This window comes from Populus euphratica, unplaced genomic scaffold, assembly GCF_000495115.2.
Source record: "Populus euphratica unplaced genomic scaffold, PopEup_1.0 scaffold198.1, whole genome shotgun sequence".
In the NCBI taxonomy this organism is placed as follows: Eukaryota; Viridiplantae; Streptophyta; class Magnoliopsida; order Malpighiales; family Salicaceae; genus Populus; species Populus euphratica.
The window spans coordinates 136,417-157,008 of NW_011500080.1; the positions used below are offsets into that span (position 1 = coordinate 136,417).

General features: G+C 30.8%; 2 protein-coding genes across 4 annotated transcripts; both read left to right on the top strand.

Annotated features, from left to right (window-relative positions):
• The first annotated feature begins 1,633 nt into the window (after positions 1 to 1,633).
• On the top strand, positions 1,634 to 5,068 carry LOC105108771 (probable BOI-related E3 ubiquitin-protein ligase 2). Of its 3 annotated transcripts, none has more exons than XM_011003220.1 (4): positions 1,634 to 2,076; positions 2,531 to 2,640; positions 3,163 to 3,540; positions 4,125 to 5,068. In XM_011003220.1, exons 2-4 carry the CDS (start codon positions 2,599 to 2,601, stop codon positions 4,656 to 4,658), a joined length of 954 nt encoding a protein of 317 aa, XP_011001522.1. In that variant the 5' UTR covers positions 1,634 to 2,076; positions 2,531 to 2,598; the 3' UTR covers positions 4,659 to 5,068. The 3 variants fall into 3 exon arrangements, with proteins under 3 accessions (XP_011001522.1, XP_011001520.1, XP_011001521.1); XM_011003218.1 differs by having other exon boundaries at positions 1,637 to 2,076; positions 2,508 to 2,640; positions 3,179 to 3,540; positions 4,125 to 4,828; XM_011003219.1 differs by having other exon boundaries at positions 1,637 to 2,076; positions 3,179 to 3,540; positions 4,125 to 4,828.
• A 1,803-nt stretch (positions 5,069 to 6,871) lies between these two features.
• LOC105108773 (triose phosphate/phosphate translocator, non-green plastid, chloroplastic-like) lies at positions 6,872 to 10,601 on the top strand. The gene is made up of 9 exons (XM_011003221.1): positions 6,872 to 7,365; positions 7,693 to 7,815; positions 7,914 to 8,066; positions 8,253 to 8,338; positions 8,464 to 8,548; positions 8,737 to 8,856; positions 8,963 to 9,031; positions 10,033 to 10,162; positions 10,269 to 10,601. The coding sequence occupies exons 1-9, from the start codon at positions 6,964 to 6,966 to the stop codon at positions 10,343 to 10,345; spliced, it is 1,245 nt and encodes a 414-aa protein (XP_011001523.1). The 5' UTR covers positions 6,872 to 6,963; the 3' UTR covers positions 10,346 to 10,601.
• Positions 10,602 to 20,592: the final 9,991 nt, after the last annotated feature.

The window sequence follows — 20,592 nt, forward strand, 5'->3', positions numbered from 1 at the left end:
CATTTTTTAATTCCTTCAATAATGATCGATTCTAGCAATAGTCAAATCATTTAGATCTTTTTTTTTTATTCACTATTTTGAGTTATTCTATCATTATTCCAACCCCAATTACATCAAAAGCACAACAATATCCTCAAATATATCAAGAACTCTAATTCTTCAAATTAAAGATTTTCAATCAAAATCAATTAATCCCATAATAACTTGTTTAAATAGCACCAAAACACTTTACAAGATAATAATCTAAGCTTCAAATGTCAACCATACAGAATTTTCCAAGCCTTTCTTTCTTCCTCACCAAACTTATAACCCTTTCCTCTCTTAATTCTTGTTTAAGGTATTTAGATCATCAACCCCCTCACAAGCTCCCTACCTTGTCTATTTCTTTAGTTCTTCTTAAGGAATTTCCCATATTTTTCTTTGCTTCTCTTTTCTCTTCTTAATTTTAATAATTTTTTTAAAAAATAACTAAAATTCTTAGTTTTTTCCTTATTTATTTATAATCAACCAATGGACTATTTAGGGTTGTTAAATGAACCAATCAATTGTCTCCTTACTTAATCTCTAGTACCTTTTTAATTCAATTCAATTTTATTTTTTTCAAAACCACCCCTTATCTATTAAAAGAAAATTTCACAGTCTTATATTTTATTTCTTTTGGTCGGGGTTTAAACCTTAAATTTTTTATTCTTTTGGATTTGGTTTTTATTTTTTTTATTACTATTTGTTTTATTTAGAATAGTTTATGAATTTAGAATTCATTTTCAATTTCACCCCCTTTATTTTTTTTTATCTTTCTAATTTGATCTCCATTCTTTTGAGTGCTATTTGTTTTGTTTAAGATAGTTTTTTAGATTGATTTTTTTACAATTTCATCCTCTTTATATTTTATTTTTCCTTTTAAATTTGATATTCATTTTTTTAATTGCTATTTTTGCTTCATTTTGACAATGTTTTTAATTTAAGTTTTTCTCTAGTTTCATCATTCAACATTAAATTGGTTGTGAATTAAGTTTGTTATTGAGGCCTAATCTAGGATTTTATGAGTGCGAGTTTAAAAAATTAATTTAGGTTTAAGGGGTTCGTCTGAATTTAATTAGTTTTTTTAAGCTCATTTTCAATGGGAGACCAGGCTCTATTAATTTTTTTATTTACTGCATGTAGGACTTTTTAATGATTTTAAAAATGATCTTGGTTGTCTTTTATCTTTTTATTTGTTAAATTTAGCGTTTGTTTTGAAAGATCTATATTTTAATTTAATTTAATTAATTGATTAAATATAAGTATGATATGCTTACTTAATAATATTTTTTTAGTTTATATTTTATTTATTTTAATTTTTTTAATATTTTTTTAATTAAAAATTAAATTCCTTTAATTTTTTTATTTGTTTTAAAAAGTATTTTTTATCGGATCTTAAAAATGATTTGGGTTGTGAAGTATGTGTGTACGATAGATGACTAAAACGATTTCGTTCAATAGAAGCCAAGTATCACGTGTGAGCTTTTCTCCGTAATCCACACCCATTGCAAAGCCGTGTTTTTCCAAAGTCAAAAAAAAAAAAAAGAAAAAAGAAAAAAGAAAAAAAAGAAAAAAGAAAAGGTTTTGTAATACGTTAGCTTTCTGGCTGCCCCCTTTGAATTGATCTCGGCTGGAATGTGGGCTTCAATTTGCGATGTGATGGCTTTAAGGCCAGAATTTGATCCCTTCTTTCAGCATCTAAAATTCGATAATGTCCAAAGAGCAAACAGCCAGACGTTGCCAAAAAACCAAAAAAAAAATGAAGAAAGAAAAAAAGAAGAATGAAAGCTGACGCGGTAAAAGGCAATGTACATCACCAAGAAAATGTCAACACCACCACCAACAACACGAACAAGTACCTGTACATATGGCGTCCTCAGTTTTTTCTGAACAACAACAACTACAGCCTCTCTACCCTCCTCCCTTCTCATCATCACCACTTCTAACAATAACAAGTAACAAAATTGCTTCCTTTTCTCTTCCCCATCTTTTCTCTTTCACATTTTCACTTCCTTGATCGGTCTCTCTCTCAGTATTCAGCCGCTTTCAGCTCAGGTAGACAATCGGCTCCCAACTTTTAACTAGTTTTATGAATGGATTGATGATTGTGTTTTGCTCAAACTCTTTGAGTCAACTTTGTGTTTATTTTTCTGATCCATTTATGTAGACATTGATCTTCTTGTGTTGAGAAGAGGCTCAAAATGGGTTTTTTCTTTGTCCCCCGGTCTGATCTCTATTTTGTTCCTACTCTGTATTTGCATACTGTATCAATCTTATTCTGTTTAGATAAAATTACAATTCTTTTTATAGGGAATTTATTCCTCCTTTTAAAATGTTTAATGTAATTTATTTGATTGTTCTCTTTCCCCAAAAGCATTACATTTTGAAGGGCTTTGTCTATTATTGATAGCTTGAAAGTGCTTGAGATTGGATTCCATTTGTGATCGCATATTTATTATGGTGAATGCACATGGTGATAATTTCAGGTTTTTAGCTCGGATCAATTCAGGAACATGTTTGGAGGTAATAACAGCAATCCTTTGGTTCCAATTTCCTTTGGCGAAAACCACATCTTGGATGATGTTAATGCATTGCCTCAGCTGCAGCTACTTGGGGATTGTGAGTTTTTCTGCAGACTAATTGCGTCTTATTTTTTTATTGTGCTGCTTTGCATTAAAGGTCACAAAACTTTGACATTGTTATGCTAGGTGGTCATTACATTTCATGGCGTTGTTATTCGAGAAGAGCTTACTTACATTTTCCCTCTTTATTCTTTTGTCCCTCTGTGCGGTCATGTTAGATTGTTTTGTGCTTAATGGATTCCTGATTTTTGATCTTCCGAAAATAAATCTGCGTGTTTTGATTTGATGCATGCTTCTCAGATGAAGTTAGTCAATAAGTTCAAGTCTCCGATGCTTATTTAATGGGGGTACTTATCTAAGAAATTGGAATAGAGAGAGGTCTTTGATTTCTTTCTTTTTTCCCACGACAATATTGTTCTATTGTTCTATCAATAAACTGCAATTAAACTCCTTGTGTTTTGCCTTCTTAATGTGCACTTTGCTAATTACTAATTACAAATTTACTGTCTTTACTCCTCTCTTTTGAGAGTTACATGGCTGGTCTGATCACCTAGTGAAGTTTCAATCTGTCACAGATCCGGTTGGGCGCTTTGGGGTCTCCACAAATCACACCAGCAATCAGCAGACAGCAATCTTTGGCCAGCCTGCTAAAAGAGTCAAGGAGACAGAATCCATTTCTGGACAGAAAAAGCATCAATTATCATCAAGTAATAACTTCAGCCAATATGATGCCTGTAAATCGGGAATCATTCTGAATCCTAATCATGTATCAATTGGATTGAAACTATCTTCTGAGGAAGATGAACACAACTCTTCTGTTACTTGTACAAGTGAAAGTAATACAGCCACCCTCCCTGTGACGTTGTCTCTCAGTGATGATCTTAAAGCAGAGATTAATTTGCAGAAAGGGGATTTAGATCAGTATATTAGACTGCAGGTAATAATTTCATGCCAAAGTATTAATGCCTGCTGTCATACACATATGTCTAGCATACTTCCACTTAGCCCATACACTTAATGTATAGTAGTGTGCCAGTTACTCCTTAACTATTCGACTCCTTACTCTTTCTCTGTTTGTGTGCTACTGAAATTTTGTTTTACCAGAAACTTCTGCCTTCCTTCTGATGCCCTTTGTAATGCATCCAATTCATGCATCATTTTCCATGAAGGTAAAAGTTGTTCCCCTTTCTTCATTCTTACAGAGGGAAATGACATTATAATAAACACCCCCCTCCCTTTTTTTAAATCCCATTTTTTATACAAAACATCTTCCCTCTTGGACCTTTTCTGCACACGTCCAACTGTCTTGTTAATGTCTACAATCTTGCATCAGTAGGAGCCTAACTTATGAGTTAGGATAGGAAAAATTCAAAGAATAGTCATAATGTTTCCGATATGAGACCTTGAGACCTTTTGCATTCTACATTTACAAGAATACGAGTAGTAATAATTAGCTTGTGACATGCTTTAATGCTGCTGCTGGCTTTCACCCTTTGTGCTTACCTCGTTTGTTTTTAACAGGAAGAAAATTTCATAAAAGGTGTGAGAGAACTGGGGCAAAGACATACAGTTTCATTGCTGAGTTCCATAGAACAAGGAATTAGCAGCAAGCTACATGAGAAGGAGCTTCAAATACAAAACATAAACCGCAAGAACAAGGATCTAGTAGAGAGAATAAAGCAAGTTAGCATGGAAGTCCATTCCTGGCACTGCAGAACAAAATATAATGAGTCTGTAGTTAATGTTCTGAAAAGCAATCTGGAGCAGGTAATGGCACAAGGTGCGATGCATGGCAAGGAAGGTTATGGGGACAGTGAGGTCGACACTGCAACCTCTTATGCTAACCAAAACCATATGCGCCTTGTGGATGGTTCTGCGAATTCAATCTCCTTGAAAAAGCAGATGACTTGCAGAGCTTGCAAGATCAATGAAGCTTCCGTCTTGTTATTTCCATGTAGACACTTGTGCCTCTGCAAAGTTTGTGAAGGGCTCATAGATGTTTGCCCTGTGTGCCGTATAGCGAAGTCTTCAAGTGTTGAAGTTTTTCTGTCCTAAGCAACTGCGATCTTTAATAACCCTACATGAAAGGTATGGGTTAAAATGGCAATGTTTTGATGTTTAGTGGATTTGTATTTTGCTACAAAGATATTGATGTGCTAAATACGATGAAGTTCCCAAGCATTTTAACATGGAAGTTTTGGGGAACCAGATGGATACTTTTTATCCATTGATTATTCTTTGCTGGTAGGATTTATCATTACAACTTCCACGTACATGATCGGAAGATGACAAGTCCAAGCATTGTTGTTCATCTTCTTTCACTTCATTGAATTTGCAACAGAAGCAAGTTGCCTCTTAACAACTACACATAAGGACATGGAGCTTTGGTGCTTTGTTTCTTGAGGCTGCATCTGCTACAAAACTGGAAAGCAGCCAGCTGTTTGATGAATAAATACCCAGTAATTGAGATATGGTTTTTCCTCGATGTCGACACCACATACCATATGGTTTTTCTGTAAATGGCTGTTGCCTTGTTCGGTCGTAATTTTAAAAGATAGCCATGAGAGCACCTGCTGAGGTTTCTGCTGCCCGTTACTCGTTCTTAGATGGTAAGAATAAATTAGTATGAATCTTCAAGCATACAGGGACATGCATCACTTCCCAGAATTCTGGACACAGGAAGGTTAATCCTTTCAGAGAGAGTCAGCTCAACATTATAGCAGCCCTTTTTACCTCATCCAAAAGGCCGGTTGGTGGAATTTATTTTCCATTTTGGCAACAAAGAAAGTCCCCCACTTAGCCAATTATTATTTTATATTTTGTCCATACTCTCCACCCCACTTGGAGGGTGAAGATTGTGGGAGAAGAAAGCTCCTTGCTTCCAACAACCCATCCACGTTGTCGACCAATTCGAAAATTTACTCCAAAAAGGTTAATTTTACTATCTTTTATTCAATTAACATTGTTTTGTCTTTTTTTTAAAAAAAGAAAATACCTGTTGGCATTAACTGTACCATGTTTGAGGTGGGATTGTCAAATCAATCAAATTAAATAAATTGAACGACTACAAACTTCATTTGATTCGATTTAATAAATTTTAATGTTAAAATAATTATTTTAAAATTATTTTTAATATTAACATATCAAAATAATTTAAAAATATAAAAATATGTAAAACTGTATTTTCAAAAATAATTTTAATATATATTTGAAAATATATTATTAATTATTTTTTAAAATGTTTTTTTATAAGTACATTAAAATATTTTTTTTTTATTTTTTAAAATTATTTTTAATATTAATATATTAAAACGATTTGAAAATATATAACAAGTTAAATAATTTTTTTTAATAAAACATGATTTACACTGCTTCCTAACATACCTTATTAGGTAAATATCATTTTCGATTCAATTTAAAACCTCATTACGTCATGCTTCAAGTTACAAATTCTCCTTTGTTTGTGTTTGATAATGAAATAGAATAAGGTTTTTGTTGATATGTTAGGTAGCTTTCATGTATATAAAAATAAAAGAGTTGAATGTTTTGACCAAAGAAAAAGAAAACCATATTATCCTCCCAAATTCAACTTACTTCAGAATTTACCACACCAAATCTGAGGAATAAGAGATGAACAATGAAATTAAATATATTTATTAAAGGAAAAAAAAACTATTGCTTAAGATGATTATATATTATTATTTTAAATAAAAAAAATCATTTGAGGATTATGTAATTGAATTCTTTTTATAGTTCAATAATCCTTACTGTGTGCTGGATATTTTAGTGTTTTTCAAATGATTTTTTTAATTTTTGATATTAATATATAAAAATTAGAAAAAATTAAGAAAAATATTAATTTTTTATTTTTTTAATGCCAAATATATATTTTTTTAAAAATCTTTTCGAACAAACTCCTAAATATTTTTTTAGATAATATTTGTTTTTGTGGGTAGGATGTATTTCGAAAAATTTGATTTTTTTTGAATTAATATTTTATGTTTTTAAATTATTTTTATGTGCAGGTTTTAATTTTTTAAAATATTATTTTAATATTTTTATAAAACAATTCTTAAAAAAAAAGCAAAAATTACAAACACGCTTTTAATGAGAAAATAAAATTCAGAACCTCTACCGTCTAAAGCAGAGAACTCCCAGAGTATCCCTGATTGCCAATTTTATTTTTATTCAATTTTAAAAAAACACAACACTCGTGCTCTTCTCCTATTCGCTAGGCAGCCCACCTAACATTTTTAACCTTTCCAACCTATAAAAAACCAAACACAAAACACAGAACTCTCTCTCCCTCCCTGTCTCTCTCCCCTTCCGTCTCTCTGCTGGCTCCTTTCGGATCTTGAAAATGCAGAGCACGGCTTTCACTCCTTCCTCTTCCTCTTCTCTCACTCCCCTCAAACCACGACGCCTAGTTGGTAGCCCTATTTATTCACTCCCTTCCAGATTCGATCCGATTCGCGCTTTCTCTTCTTCTTCTTCGAAGCGACACGACCCCGACTCCAACAATGCCGTTTTCCCTCGCCGATCCTGGTCCTTGTCTTCTGCTTCCAATTCCTCTCTTTCGAGGCCGTGGAATCCCTTGGTCTCCGAGCGTAAAATGGAGCGTTTTGAGGTGAAAGCAACGGCGGTTCCAGAGAGTGCTGGTGAGGGAAAAGAGAAGAGTAGTTTGACCAAGACTTTAGAGCTTGGTTTATTGTTTGGCCTTTGGTATCTTTTTAATATCTACTTCAATATTTATAACAAGCAGGTTTGCCTTTTCGTTTTCTTTTCTCTTTTTAATTATTTTACCTTTTATTTTAGTCTGTTAATTCTGTGATAAAATTGGAAGAACTTATGAAATGGAGATGCTTAGATCATTTTTCAAATTTAGCAACATATGAAATTTTTTCTCTAATTTTAATTCAAATTAGAAATCACAGTATATCGATTATTCAGATGTTCTTCTTCTTCTTCTTTTTTAAGATAACTGTTTGTGATTTTAGTTTTGCTTAGATTAATGTAGATTGATGTTCAGTATTGGTAGCCATGATAAAGGAGGATGAATGACCGTGATTGGTAATGCTAATTGTCACAGGTTTTGAGGGTATTCCCGAACCCAGTAACTATCACTGCAGCTCAGTTTACTGTTGGGACGGTATTGATTGCTTTTATGTGGACTTTCAATCTGTATAAAAAGCCGAAAGTTAGTGGCGCGCAGGTATTTGATTTGTGTTGCAGCTGCCGTGTTCAATATGTGGGTGATTGGTTCTTTTTGTTGTCGAGATGGAGACTTATTTTTGTTTTGTTTTTGGGTAGCTTGCTGCAATTCTGCCATTGGCGGTGGTTCACACGCTAGGGAACCTTTTCACTAATATGAGTCTTGGGAAGGTTGCTGTTTCATTCACGCACACTATCAAGGCTATGGAGCCATTCTTCTCGGTTGTCCTCTCTGCTATGTTTCTCGGGGAGGTGAGGCTTTTTGCTTCTTTTTTTTTCATTTTTTTGTTTATTCTGGGTAGCCTGGATGGAGTTAACTTGAATTTGCTAACATGCCCATTCTAGTAGCTAATGTTGCTGTTACAGTTTGAATGCTTGCTGATTCTGTCAGATGCTAGTTAAGTTGCTTTAGCTCTAATTCTTATCACTCTGCACCAGATGCCTACACTTTGGGTGGTTGGTTCCATTATACCAATTGTTGGTGGAGTGGCACTTGCCTCAGTCACTGAGGCCTCTTTCAATTGGTAAGTGATGCTGTCTAGTCATTATATAATTTCAGTCCTTGCCACCCCAAAAGCTTATGGATGCACTTTATTTGGAGCTGTTACTGATGCACTTTATTATGAACTTGTCATTTTGTTTTTAAAAGGGCTGGTTTTTGGAGTGCAATGGCTTCTAATTTGACAAACCAATCTCGTAATGTCCTAAGTAAAAAGGTCATGGTTAAGAAAGAGGTAATTCCAACTTCTCAGATTTACAACTACATCATGGTTTTGGTACATGCTGGACTGAATATTTTGATTTTGCTCCCCAATTGAGCTAAACATTTTCCATGATTCGTTGCATATTGCATATTCTGCTACTTCATTTTGCTCTAATTTGATTTAGATTGCTACATGATTGATGGTTTGTTCATGAACAGGAATCTATGGACAACATTACTCTTTTCTCCATCATAACGATCATGTCACTTGTCCTATTAGCCCCTGTGACTATCTTCATGGAAGGTGTCAAGTTTACTCCGGCTTACCTCCAATCTGCTGTGAGTTCTCTCTATAGAAAAAAATGTCTAAAAAAATTCATGGTTACTCAAACTGCATGCTTGGTATGAGTTCTTTTCTGATTTGCTTATCTGATATTTGTGACAGGGATTGAATGTTAAAGAGGTATACACTAGGGCTTTTCTTGCTGCGCTTTGCTTCCATGCCTATCAACAGGTAAGGCTGCTTTTGTGTTTTTTATGTTTCTCTTTTTTCTTTTTCTCCAAACGCATAGGTCATCTATTCCTAGAGAATATTTTGTTTTTACCTTTCTAGCATCTTGTTGAGTGTGTATTTTAGTCTCTGTAGTACTGTGATTTTTGTATTTTTGAAAGTAATCATTTTTATATTTTATTTTCAGTCTTCACCAGTAGAAATTTGCCTTCTTTTGAGCACTTAATTCCTTGGGTTGTTTTTAATGGACTAACTTTTTGTGGAAGATTAATATAACAGCATTTCTTATGTGCTGGAAAATGTCTACATATCACTGTTAGACAAATTTGAGTAGTCTGCACCATGCAATTAAAAAATACAACCTGAATTTCATAGTGTATTTAGTGGCTGTTAACAGACAGATATGCAAATCTCCCCTTTCGGTTTTGAAAAATGATCAATTCTATATTGTTCAAGTTTTTCTATGTTCCTTAATGTTTATTTTCTAACCTATATCCTTCATTTTGGCAAGAGAGGTTGAGAATGAGTTCTTGTCCTACCTTTCAAAATAGCACAGTTGTCATGCGAAAAATGGTTCTCAAAACATTCTTCTATCATGTTTGTTATTGCCATCTTTGTTCTGGTATTGGCTGAACTCTTCAAGCTTCTGATTGCTATTGGTGCTTTGGCACCCTGATATAAAAGACTGTACATGTCTGGAATTTGTTGTTCTTTTATTATTTTTGCTTACTTATTATGTTAACTAATTCTTTGAGGAGTAGAAGGAACTCTTGTTTTGTGCTCAGTGCAATTGATCCCTGCTGGGGTGGTAAAACAGCTTGAAACTAGAATAGGAAGTGTGCACAAGTGCTTGTGTATGATTTCAGGCCTGTATCTCTAGAAAATAGAGCATGTAACAGATTACAGTTTGTCCATGTGATGTGTCGAACAGAATTTGCACTTTGTAAATAGCTTTCTTGTTCCAAAATAGCCAAGTCTGATCTATTTGGGAATATACCTCGCAGGTTTCCTATATGATTTTGCAAAGGGTATCCCCTGTTACACACTCTGTTGGTAATTGCGTGAAGCGGGTGGTTGTCATTGTGAGCTCTGTCCTCTTCTTCAAGACACCTGTGTCGCCTATCAACTCATTTGGTAAAATTCATATTTTGATGTCACAGTAATTTTTTCACTAGTCTGCATGCTTGTTATATTCTATCATGTGACTTCTTCATGATTTCTTGGTATGAACTCATTTCAGGTACCGGGATTGCCCTTGCTGGAGTTTTTCTGTATTCAAGAGTGAAGCGCATTAAACCAAAGCCAAAGACAGCTTGAAGTTCTGGGGAGATTTTGCTGTTAAACATGGGTCATTAGATGATAATATCATACTATTGCATTCAAGAACATGTTTTAGTAGATCAGGCCAGGAACTTGTTTAGGTTTTTTTCTGTGTTTTTTTATCAGGTTGATTTATTCTCTTGCAGACACCCAGTCCAAATTTTGCCTGGTGCAAGCAAGTTTGTTGATCAGAAATTCTAGTGTCTTGCTTCATTAGTTTGTTGTCTTTCAAATAACAACAGAGTTTTCGCCATCTTTTTCTTGACCCAGTCTCCAAAACGCTCTCTTAAAGAAAGATGGATAAGAATGGTGGGAGTAGGAGGTCAGGTCACTGGTAAACTCCACATGCGGTGACGAATTGTTGATATGAATCTCAATGGCCTTTTGATAGCTAGCTTTATAGCTGAGTCGAATCCAAAATGCAGGCTGCTGTCTCTTATCGTGGCAGGAGATTCTTCAGCTGGGTTGCTACCTAAAAATTTACCATGGAGCTGAACATGTGCGTGCACCACCACCCCCTGCACGTGCACGCGCATGGAAGGCACTTTAGAATTTTCTGTTTATTTTTGGAGTGTAATACCTTCTTCTATTTTAGATAAAATTACATTATATTTTAAAAGCCATTGAATTGATTTCGTTTTTCTGCAATGCATGTATATTATTATTTCAAATAAAAAAAGTTATTCTGTTTTTGTATAAAAATAAAGTAGCTGGTAATAAAAATAAAATAATCAAATATGGAAGTTAATATATAGTAAACCGTAAACTAAAATAATATTATTTTGACTACTTATAGTTAATAATGTCTATCATGGAAAACTCCTAAAAGAGCTCCAAATATAACAAAACTTGATGAATTATTGGATCCTAGATACTAATATTAATATTTTAATATTATAATATTAAAAATAATATTTTTTTACAAATCCTTTTATTTTAAAAATTTTGTTATTTTTATATGTGAGGCAAATATAAAAAGTATTGGCATGGATAAGATTTTATTTTATCTTGTGATTAAAATATACTTTTTAATATTAGTAGTGTTTGTCAAATGATGTAAATTATTTTTTGTAAAGGATTCAAATATAATACAACAATAACTAAGGATCCTCTGTAAAGATCGAATTTAATAATTATCGATTTTTATATTCTTTTATTATGTTTGTACTTTAGTGAAATAGAAAGTAAGAATATAGACATGAATTAAATTTTTATAAATGGTTTTGTTTTTTTAAAAAGTAAAAATATGATAATTTATAATCTATTTTTTTTAAGAAAAAATTATTACATATATTTAGTAATATTTATAATTAAAATTATTGAAAAGAACCTTAAATTTTTTTTTTATCAAACATTAAATATCATGTGCCATTATTTATCTTTTAATCTTATAAAACTAAAACTTATTCTTCTATAAAAAATTATTAATATATTGTAATATTTATGAATTATTCTTATTTATAGACTTGTCTCAAATATATATTTATACTGTATTCATATTTAGTTCTTGCTTAATTTCCCATACTTTCTTTAGAGCTTCTATGTTTCTCCTTAGGCTACTTGAGTCTTCTTCCACTTATTGTTTATATTCTTTTTTTTTGCTTCAAGTGCATTCTAAAGCCAAGTTTGGTTTGTAGTTAAACCGACTTTTCATCAAGTTTTGAGGTTTTTTTTTTTTGTATTTTTTTGTATTTTTAAATATTTTTAATGTGCTAATGTTAAAAATAAATTTTTAAAAATAAAAAATATTATTTTGATGTATTTCTAAATAAAAATCATTTTAAAAAATAACTTCTATCACACTTTTAAACAGATTTAAAATGTTATGCTAACTCCCGTACCATAAGAGTAACCTAGTTGTAAGGAATAAATGCATTAGTTAAGACATTAGTTAAGACTAAGCTATAAATACATGTTCAATAAAGTTACAAAAGAAAAAAAAAATTCCTATGATTAGGCTTGAATAGCAATGGATTGTCAATCATCTGAATTATTTCTTCTCGATCAAAAAAAGAAAATTTGAATTCTAAGAAGTTACAAGTTGTCTAGGTATATGTTATTAAAGTTTCAACTATCATATCCTAAATTGATAAGAAAAGGACATCATCCATTTCTTTTAATTTTTTTTTTGGTCTTTGAGCTATTACTAAACTTAATACATGTTTTAGGTTGAGATGGATGAATTTCATTATTTGCTCTTTTTTTTGGATAGAGATGGTACTCCCTCCCTAAAAGTCGCTTGATCTTCTAGGTTGATATATGATGATGTTGTGAAAAAACTTCAAATAAAAATTTATTTTTCAATGGTTACATCCTAATTATTGGCGTGATTAGACTTTACCATGAGTCCACAAGTTTTCATGCAAAACAAGTTTTTTATTGGAATATAGGATTTTCCAATGCTTAAGTCAATAAATATAAAAAAGATGTTATGTATGTGAAAAAAAATATATGAAGAGAAAAAGATTACAGCCTAAAGTTGGCCAATAAAGGTATGATTGACTTTTATGGTCTAAAATGATATTATCTTGCATGATTGAGTTTGTACAACCTAAAGTTGGATTAAATATAGTTTTTAAACTCGACTTGTGAATCAACCTGATATAATGATTGGGTGATGAGTTAGATGGGTTGACTCAGGTCAACAAAAAAAAAAAGACTGTTGAAAAGGCCACTATTACTCCATTTGTGATAATCAAGTTGATTAAATCAACAAAACATCACATGTCATTAATGGACCATGATAACCATCTCCTTTTTTCCAATACTAGACATAAAACCTCCCCCCCTCTCCAGTGAGACAAAACAAAACAATATCATAAAAAAGCAACTTGGTGGTTGTTGAAAGGGCCATTATTACTCTGCTCGTTTTCCATTCAACGTCTCATTATTTTTATTTTCCCTTCAATAAATCCTTTCTTTTATTCATTTATCTCAAAAATAAAATTGTAACCCTTTGTTTAGATTCCAGCTTCTTCTCCTTCTCTCATGAGATTGAAAATTGTTTGAGTATAAGAAGAAGATAGTGGTGGAAACGAGTAAGATAGCAAGAGCGAAGATGAAAGGGTATTTTCTTTCTTTAACCAGATTTTGAACAGATATCATTGCCATATGCTTTCTTTTTGTGAGCTTTTGGGAGAGAAAAATTTTAAGTAACCAGCATGGATCGAGATACATAGAGATTTTGGGTTAGAGACAGAGAGAGAGGATGACATTGAATAAAAAACAACATTGTTTTACTAATATATATAAAATAGTCGGGTCTCAGCTGAGTTTACCCGGTTCATTCGGGTTCCAGGTCAAATCCTTGACTGGTTTTTTCTTCAACCTTGTTCGGTTCCCGAGTCGACCTGTTGTACCAAGTTTTAAAACTATAGGATTAAGTATTGCTAAGCTTGACTTTTAATGGCTAAGTCAACTACTATCTTTTGTGTGGCCTTTGCATTATTAGCTTATGACCTAGCTTTTTATGGCTGAATATGTGCAAGGATCGAATCTCCATTTGGCCTGGTGAGTAGGTGATATTTCTACACCCATATCTTTATTTTATTTTTTTATGGAAAAAGGAGATGTATCATTGATGGAGAAATTGATATTCTACCACTGACTAACCTTGGTGACTCGTTGGTTATTATGTTATGCTATGATTATGTCATGTATATTATTGGTGAATTTATTGGTGATGAATAATGTCATTGACATAAAAAAATTATTTCTGCATAGAAAAACTTATGTGTATATAGAAAAAAATTATGTGCTTAAAATTTTTGTATACATTGCTTCTAAAACTTAAAGGATGTATAAAAGCGTGTGTTAAGACAATATTGGATAGATTATGGTTGGTTTCCATGCCAGACTAAAAATTCTAACCATTTTGTGTGAGAATTCTAGCCATTTAGGTCTCCACAAATGATTGGAAAAAATTCTAGCCATTTGGGTCATGCTTAAATGGTTGGAATTTCTTTTTTATACATTTAAGTATTGTCATTTGCTCTTCTAAGTCGTTTAAAAAGTCATGTTTAGAATATTTTAACTAGTAAAATTGAGAGGAAAATACTTATTGTACAAATATTACATTTGTGGTCGTGACTTTATAAAAAATGAATGTTTCCTTTTTATGGATTTGTTAACATAAGAGTTTTCCTGTATGAAAGAAGAGATTTTATCAAGTTCTAATAGAGAATATTATTATCTAAAAAATAAAAAATATTTTGTTATCATAAGAAAACATTGTGTAAGGAGATGTTGTAAATATATGAATGAATATCTTCAATGAGGATTTTTCATAGAGTTTTGGATATTTCAATAGAGATATGAAAATCTCATTATAAAGATTTTTCATATAGATACATTTGGAGACATGAAGAATTTAATGAAAATATGAAGATCTCGCCATAGAAATTTTTATAGAGTAACTTAAGACATAGATAAAGTTAATGCTTTTATTTAGAAAGTTATGAGGAATTTAATGGAGATAAAGAGAGTTAATGCTTTTATTTAAGAAGTTTCAAATATTGAGATACAAGTTAGAAAATTATCTAATCTCAGGTTTGCATTGTGTTGTAACCTAATTTTAACCTTTATTTTGTATATATTTCAAAACAAATATAGAAAAGTATGGAAAAAAAATTATCTTGTCAATTTTAATCATTTCATCATTTTTGTTTTGTCATTTTTAAGTTAGGAATAATCATAAAAATCATAGAAAAAAAAAGAAAAAAATAGAAAAGTACAAAACATGTACAAAATAAAGTAAAAACAAAAAAAATATAGTTGGGACAAAATTGGACCAATAATTGAGTTTCATAATTCAAAGATTAAGTTCGGGAAGTTTAATTAAATCCAATAACGATTTGGGTAACGAATGGAAATTTATTTGAAATTGAAGAACTAAATTTGACTTTAATTTGGCTAATATTAAAAAAATTAAAGAACTAATGATGAATTTAAAATAAATTATTATGTTAAAAGTTAGTTAAAGGTTTGGTTGAAAAGAAAGGTCAAAATTAGGAGTTTGATTGATTAAAATTATATAATTTTGGAAAGCACAAAGGATTAAAATTGAAAAGTGAAAAAAATAGAAAAAAAATTAATTAATTCAATCCAATCTAATTTTGTCTAGTTGATTCAATTTAGCCCAAATTAATTCATATTCTAGTTGAATTAATTCCAAATCAAATCTACTTCAAATTAGGCAATTAAACCCATATATTACATTATTCTAATCACAACTCCTCAATTCCAATTTCTAGTTAAGTTCATTAAGTTACGTATCTTTTATTAATTTCCTAAATTAAATCCCAAAATTACTCCTATGATCCCATCCTTTTCTATCATTTGAAAACTAATATTTCCCAATTGATTAAAAAAAGAGGAAAAACATTTTTTCTGAACAAATCACCAAACCACTATTTATAAGGAAAAAAAATGGAATAAAAGAATTGAACCACTCATCTTTCTTTATTTTAAGACTGGAGACTCCACACACACACACACACACACACACACGTATTAATCTCTCTAACTATGCCAACTAATAATTTCCTCCCTCCCTCTCTCTCTCATGATCACCCTTCATCTTTTACCTAGTGTCTATTCATTTTCTTAACCAACGTTTTACCTTTTAGTAGCCTTTTCATCTTCTTTACAACTAACAACAATCGATAACCATCTCTCACCACCATTGATAGCCATAGTAGCTTTTCTCACACCAACAACAACCCTTCCTCATCTCTCACAAATCAATGACCTCGACCTCTCTCTTAGATGCTCATCCTTTTCTCAACCATAATTAGCAATTCACCAATCATAATAGTTGTTTTTCTTCATAGATGACTACTTAGTTATGACAACCATTGTTGCCCATCTTATAAACCCAAACTGACCTAAAATAACTTGACAACCCCTTTCTCTTTGTCTTTGTTACTCATAAAAACTGTAACATCACCAAACGATTGTGACTCAGCAGTATCAACTTCTTTAAATAGATCCAAAAATAAAAGAAAAGGCCATAATGAAGAAGAAGTGAGAGGAAGGGAGATAAGGCTGAAGTTTTGAGAATGTGAAATAGCACCACCAGTAAATGAGTGATGAGGAGATAAAGAAGCTCTCAATTCACCTGGTGGAAGCCCCCTCCAATGACAACACGTGACCACCACAAGCAAATAGTGATGGTGGAATGTAGGTACATGCATTGCTACTATTTTTACAACTCTAGCGTATTTCAAGCAAAAATGAGATCTTTGAAATTAAAAGAAATATATGGAACATATAGTCGCTACCTAGTTCTTTAAAGAGACAAATAATCATCAAATATGCATAGGTTTTGAAAATCTAAGTAAAGGATTGGTTATACTTATGGAAAAATAAAATCATCTTTACTGTATCTTTTCCGATGAGAGGTTATCTTTGGTATGTCATTAATTGTCCTAAATATTTTCTAAGCGTATTCACAAGTCATTTATTCTTAATAGATTGATCATCTAGTTTGCTTTAGGTTATGAGTCAAGAGTCTCACAACTTGATGATTTTTTAATTTTTTTATATTTATTGGCTCTTTTTGTTATTATTATTATTATTTACAAAGAAAAAAGTTGAAAAGAATATTGCTCTCTTTCCATGTTGGTCCCTACTCAAAGGAGACTTATGAAATTTTTGTTGACCTTGTTTTTTATTTTAAAATATCAAGTTAGGTCTATATGGGTCCTTAAAACTAGAAGACACAGACATAACTATTAAAATCCAAATCAATACATGATGCAAACTTGATGAAAACACATTGATGCATTATTGTAATATTTTTATAGTTGAAAATGTTACACCAGTCCTATGTATGCCTCTAAAAACTAGATGACATGTTAACCAAAGCTTTATAATAAAAAGAATTAAACTTGATAAAAACTCATTAATGTTGTTTTTATTCTTTTTCCAACAATAAATATTTACATAAATACATATATGTAAAAGACAAAGATGTACTTCTATGAAATGAAGATCATGTTAACATGAAATGAATAAAAATAAAAATAAAAATAAAATAAAAATACATAAGTCAATCATGTCCATGCATGAATAATAACATGATTATTTTTTTGAAATTTTGAATAGTAAATATGCAAACCTAAGCGAGATAGAAAAGAAGAAGAAGAACAAATAAAGAGGCTTCTTTAAGATTGGTTCTAGGTGAGGAAGGGCTATTATGGTTGCTAGTGGTGGTGAAAATGATGGTAGTGCTAGCGGTGGAGAGTGATTTTCTCACTCGTGGTTGTTTCACTCTTTACCTACGAGTTTTCTTTATTTATCTTCCTTTCTTCTTTCCTTTATTTTCTTTTATCTACTTTGTTATTTGTAGCTTAAACCACCTCTATTTCTAACCCTAAACTATTTTTTTTCCTCTTTCTTCTTTGTTTGGGTTTGTTTTATAGTTTTGAGTTTCTTCTCTTTTCTTCCCTCTTCTTTACTAGATTGGGTTGGTCTCAGATGGTCAAAGTACTATTTTTTTAGTTGAGTATGTAGTACACATGCAAGGGAGGAGAATCATGTGTTTCTTGAAATTATAAGAAGGCGTGAGAGAGAAAATTGAGGCCAGAGTATGGCCAAGAACCATGTAAAAAAAAAAAGGCTTTAATGTAGGATGCTGTTTTTTTTTTTAATTCTTAGTAAAACTACATCATTTTTTCTAAAACACTTTATTTCATTTAATTGAAAATTTTCATGTTTACACATAGGTCCCTTAATTTTGTTGCCTTTTTAAAATAATTTTTGGCCAGTTTCAACCTTTTTCTCAACATTTCTTTCAATTTCATCACTGATTGCATTTAAAATCGCCCTTCAATACTGGTAACTTTTTCAATTCAATCCTTGACTTTCTAATTTTTAATTATTTAGCTTATTTCAACTATTTTCCCTCAATTCCTTCTTAATTTCTTCCTTCGTTGCATTAAAAATATTTTCTCAATATTGACACATTTTACATTTCAATCCTTGGCTTTTGATGCCAATTTAGACCATTTTCTCTTGATTTCTTCACAATTTCATCGTAAATAATTTTTTTAATCGATAATTTCTCAATTTATTTTTAATATTTTTTTTTCTTTTTGGTTGAAAGAAAGAGGGAGGGATCTTTAATAGCCATTGATTTATCAAAAGATTGTTAGAATTTCATCTACTTTACCAAGTTTGTTGAGCAAGCTAAATACTACAATGAAATGATGGATGTAATAAAAAAGTATCGAAACTTGATATTAAATTAATAGTGAAGGAAGAAGTTTATGACTACAAGAATGTAATTGGTGCGAGGAATGCATCATAAAGATTCTTCATCAATTGAGCAAAAAAATAGAGTTGAATGAGAATGAAATCAAAGTGAAGATGATAAGAAAGTATAAGAAGTAAATAGAGGTAAAGTTAACTACAATGTGTAATTATATTATGACCATGAATGATGATCATCCTATTTTTCCATCTATAGATAGGAAATATTTTATGTTTTACTATAATATGGAATGCGATTATTACTAATATCTAGACAAATTCAAGAGTGATAATAAAAGGAAAGATATAGTTGATTAGTCATGTAAGGAATATAAAATTGCTACATCAATATAAAGTGATAATAAAAGGAAAGACAGTTGATTAGTCATGTAAGGAATATAAAATTGCTACATCAATATAAACAATTATTTAAATAAAGAAAGAAGATGATGTTGTGGAAAAAACCTTAGTATTTGTAATAGCTAGAGATAATAATGGTAATGTTTTAAATATTTCTGCATTTGTATTAATAGTGTATGGATAATTGATGCTGGTATTATAGATCATATAACATTTAATTCTAGACATGTCTCATCTCTTGATTCATTCTTATAAAAATTTGTTTTTATCATTAATGGTATTTTAATCCTGGTTATCAGGGAAGGATCTTTAATCCTCATTGATACTTTAAGTTTAGACTTTACTCTAGTTTTTCAATAATTATATTATAACTTGTTGGTAATTTTTCAAATAACATTGGCTTTATCTTGTGTGGTAATTTTCAAGATGAATATTGTGTGTTTAAGGCCATTTAAATCAAGTAGATGATTGATTATAATATTAAACAAAGGAAGTTGTATTACTTGGACTTGATGTAAGAAATTCATGACAAGTTATGTCAAGTTTTAATAGTAGATAGATGTAAGGGGAAGAAGACAATTAAAATCTAGTTATAACATAGATGTCTACGGATGCTTCTTTTGGTTATCTAAATATTATTTTAGAGTTTTTTTTAAATGATGTTTCTAGTTTTTAGTGTGATATTTGTAAACTAATGAAGAGCCATAATGCTTCATTTCATTAATTCACATTCATTTATGATTAAACATTTTAATGTTTATGGTATATCTAAAGTCACTATCTTAGATGAATCACATTGGTTTATTATCTTTATTATTTGTTATTTCAAAAGTTTTATACATAGATGAAAGGTTATTTGTTGTAATAATAGAAGAGAATATCATAGTTCTTAACTTCAACAATATTTAGAAGCATGAAAAATTATTCATCAAATTACTTATTCTAATCAACCTAGCAAAATAAGGTCGTTGAGCATAGAAATCATATGTTAGAGGTTATTCATGCTTTATTGATAAAAACTCATACATTGTTTATCTTATTTAGGAAAAGAAAATTGAAACATTGGATAACCTCTAGTTTTATTGATTTTAGGATACTATTTCAAGGTCTTACTGATATAGTTTATGCCTTAGTAGCCTTAAATTTACCACCTTATGTTTTTTTTTTATTATGTAACATTTGTATATCTCCATAAACACCATAGCAATAAGTTGACTTCTCAAGCCTTACAATTTATTTTCTATCGGTATGTCAATCATTAAAAAAGATACTAATATAATCACCCTTTAACTTGATAAATGTTATCATAATGGATTTTCTTTTACATGAAGACACTATAATTTTTTCCTTTGAGGTTGAACTTTAAGACAATAGCAGAAGAAAATCTAAACTCCAGACTATTATTTTCTAGATATAAATTTGGATTTCAGTAAATTCAAATATCTAATTAGTCATCATGTATCTAAACATCATGTATCATAATCAAATTCATTATTTGTAAATTAATTATCTATTGTATCTATTCCTAATAATGTTCAATAAGCTTTATTTTACTCGAGTTGGAAATAATCTATAAGCAAAGTGATGAAATTCTTGAAAGAAAACGCAATATGGGAACTCATTGATCCTCC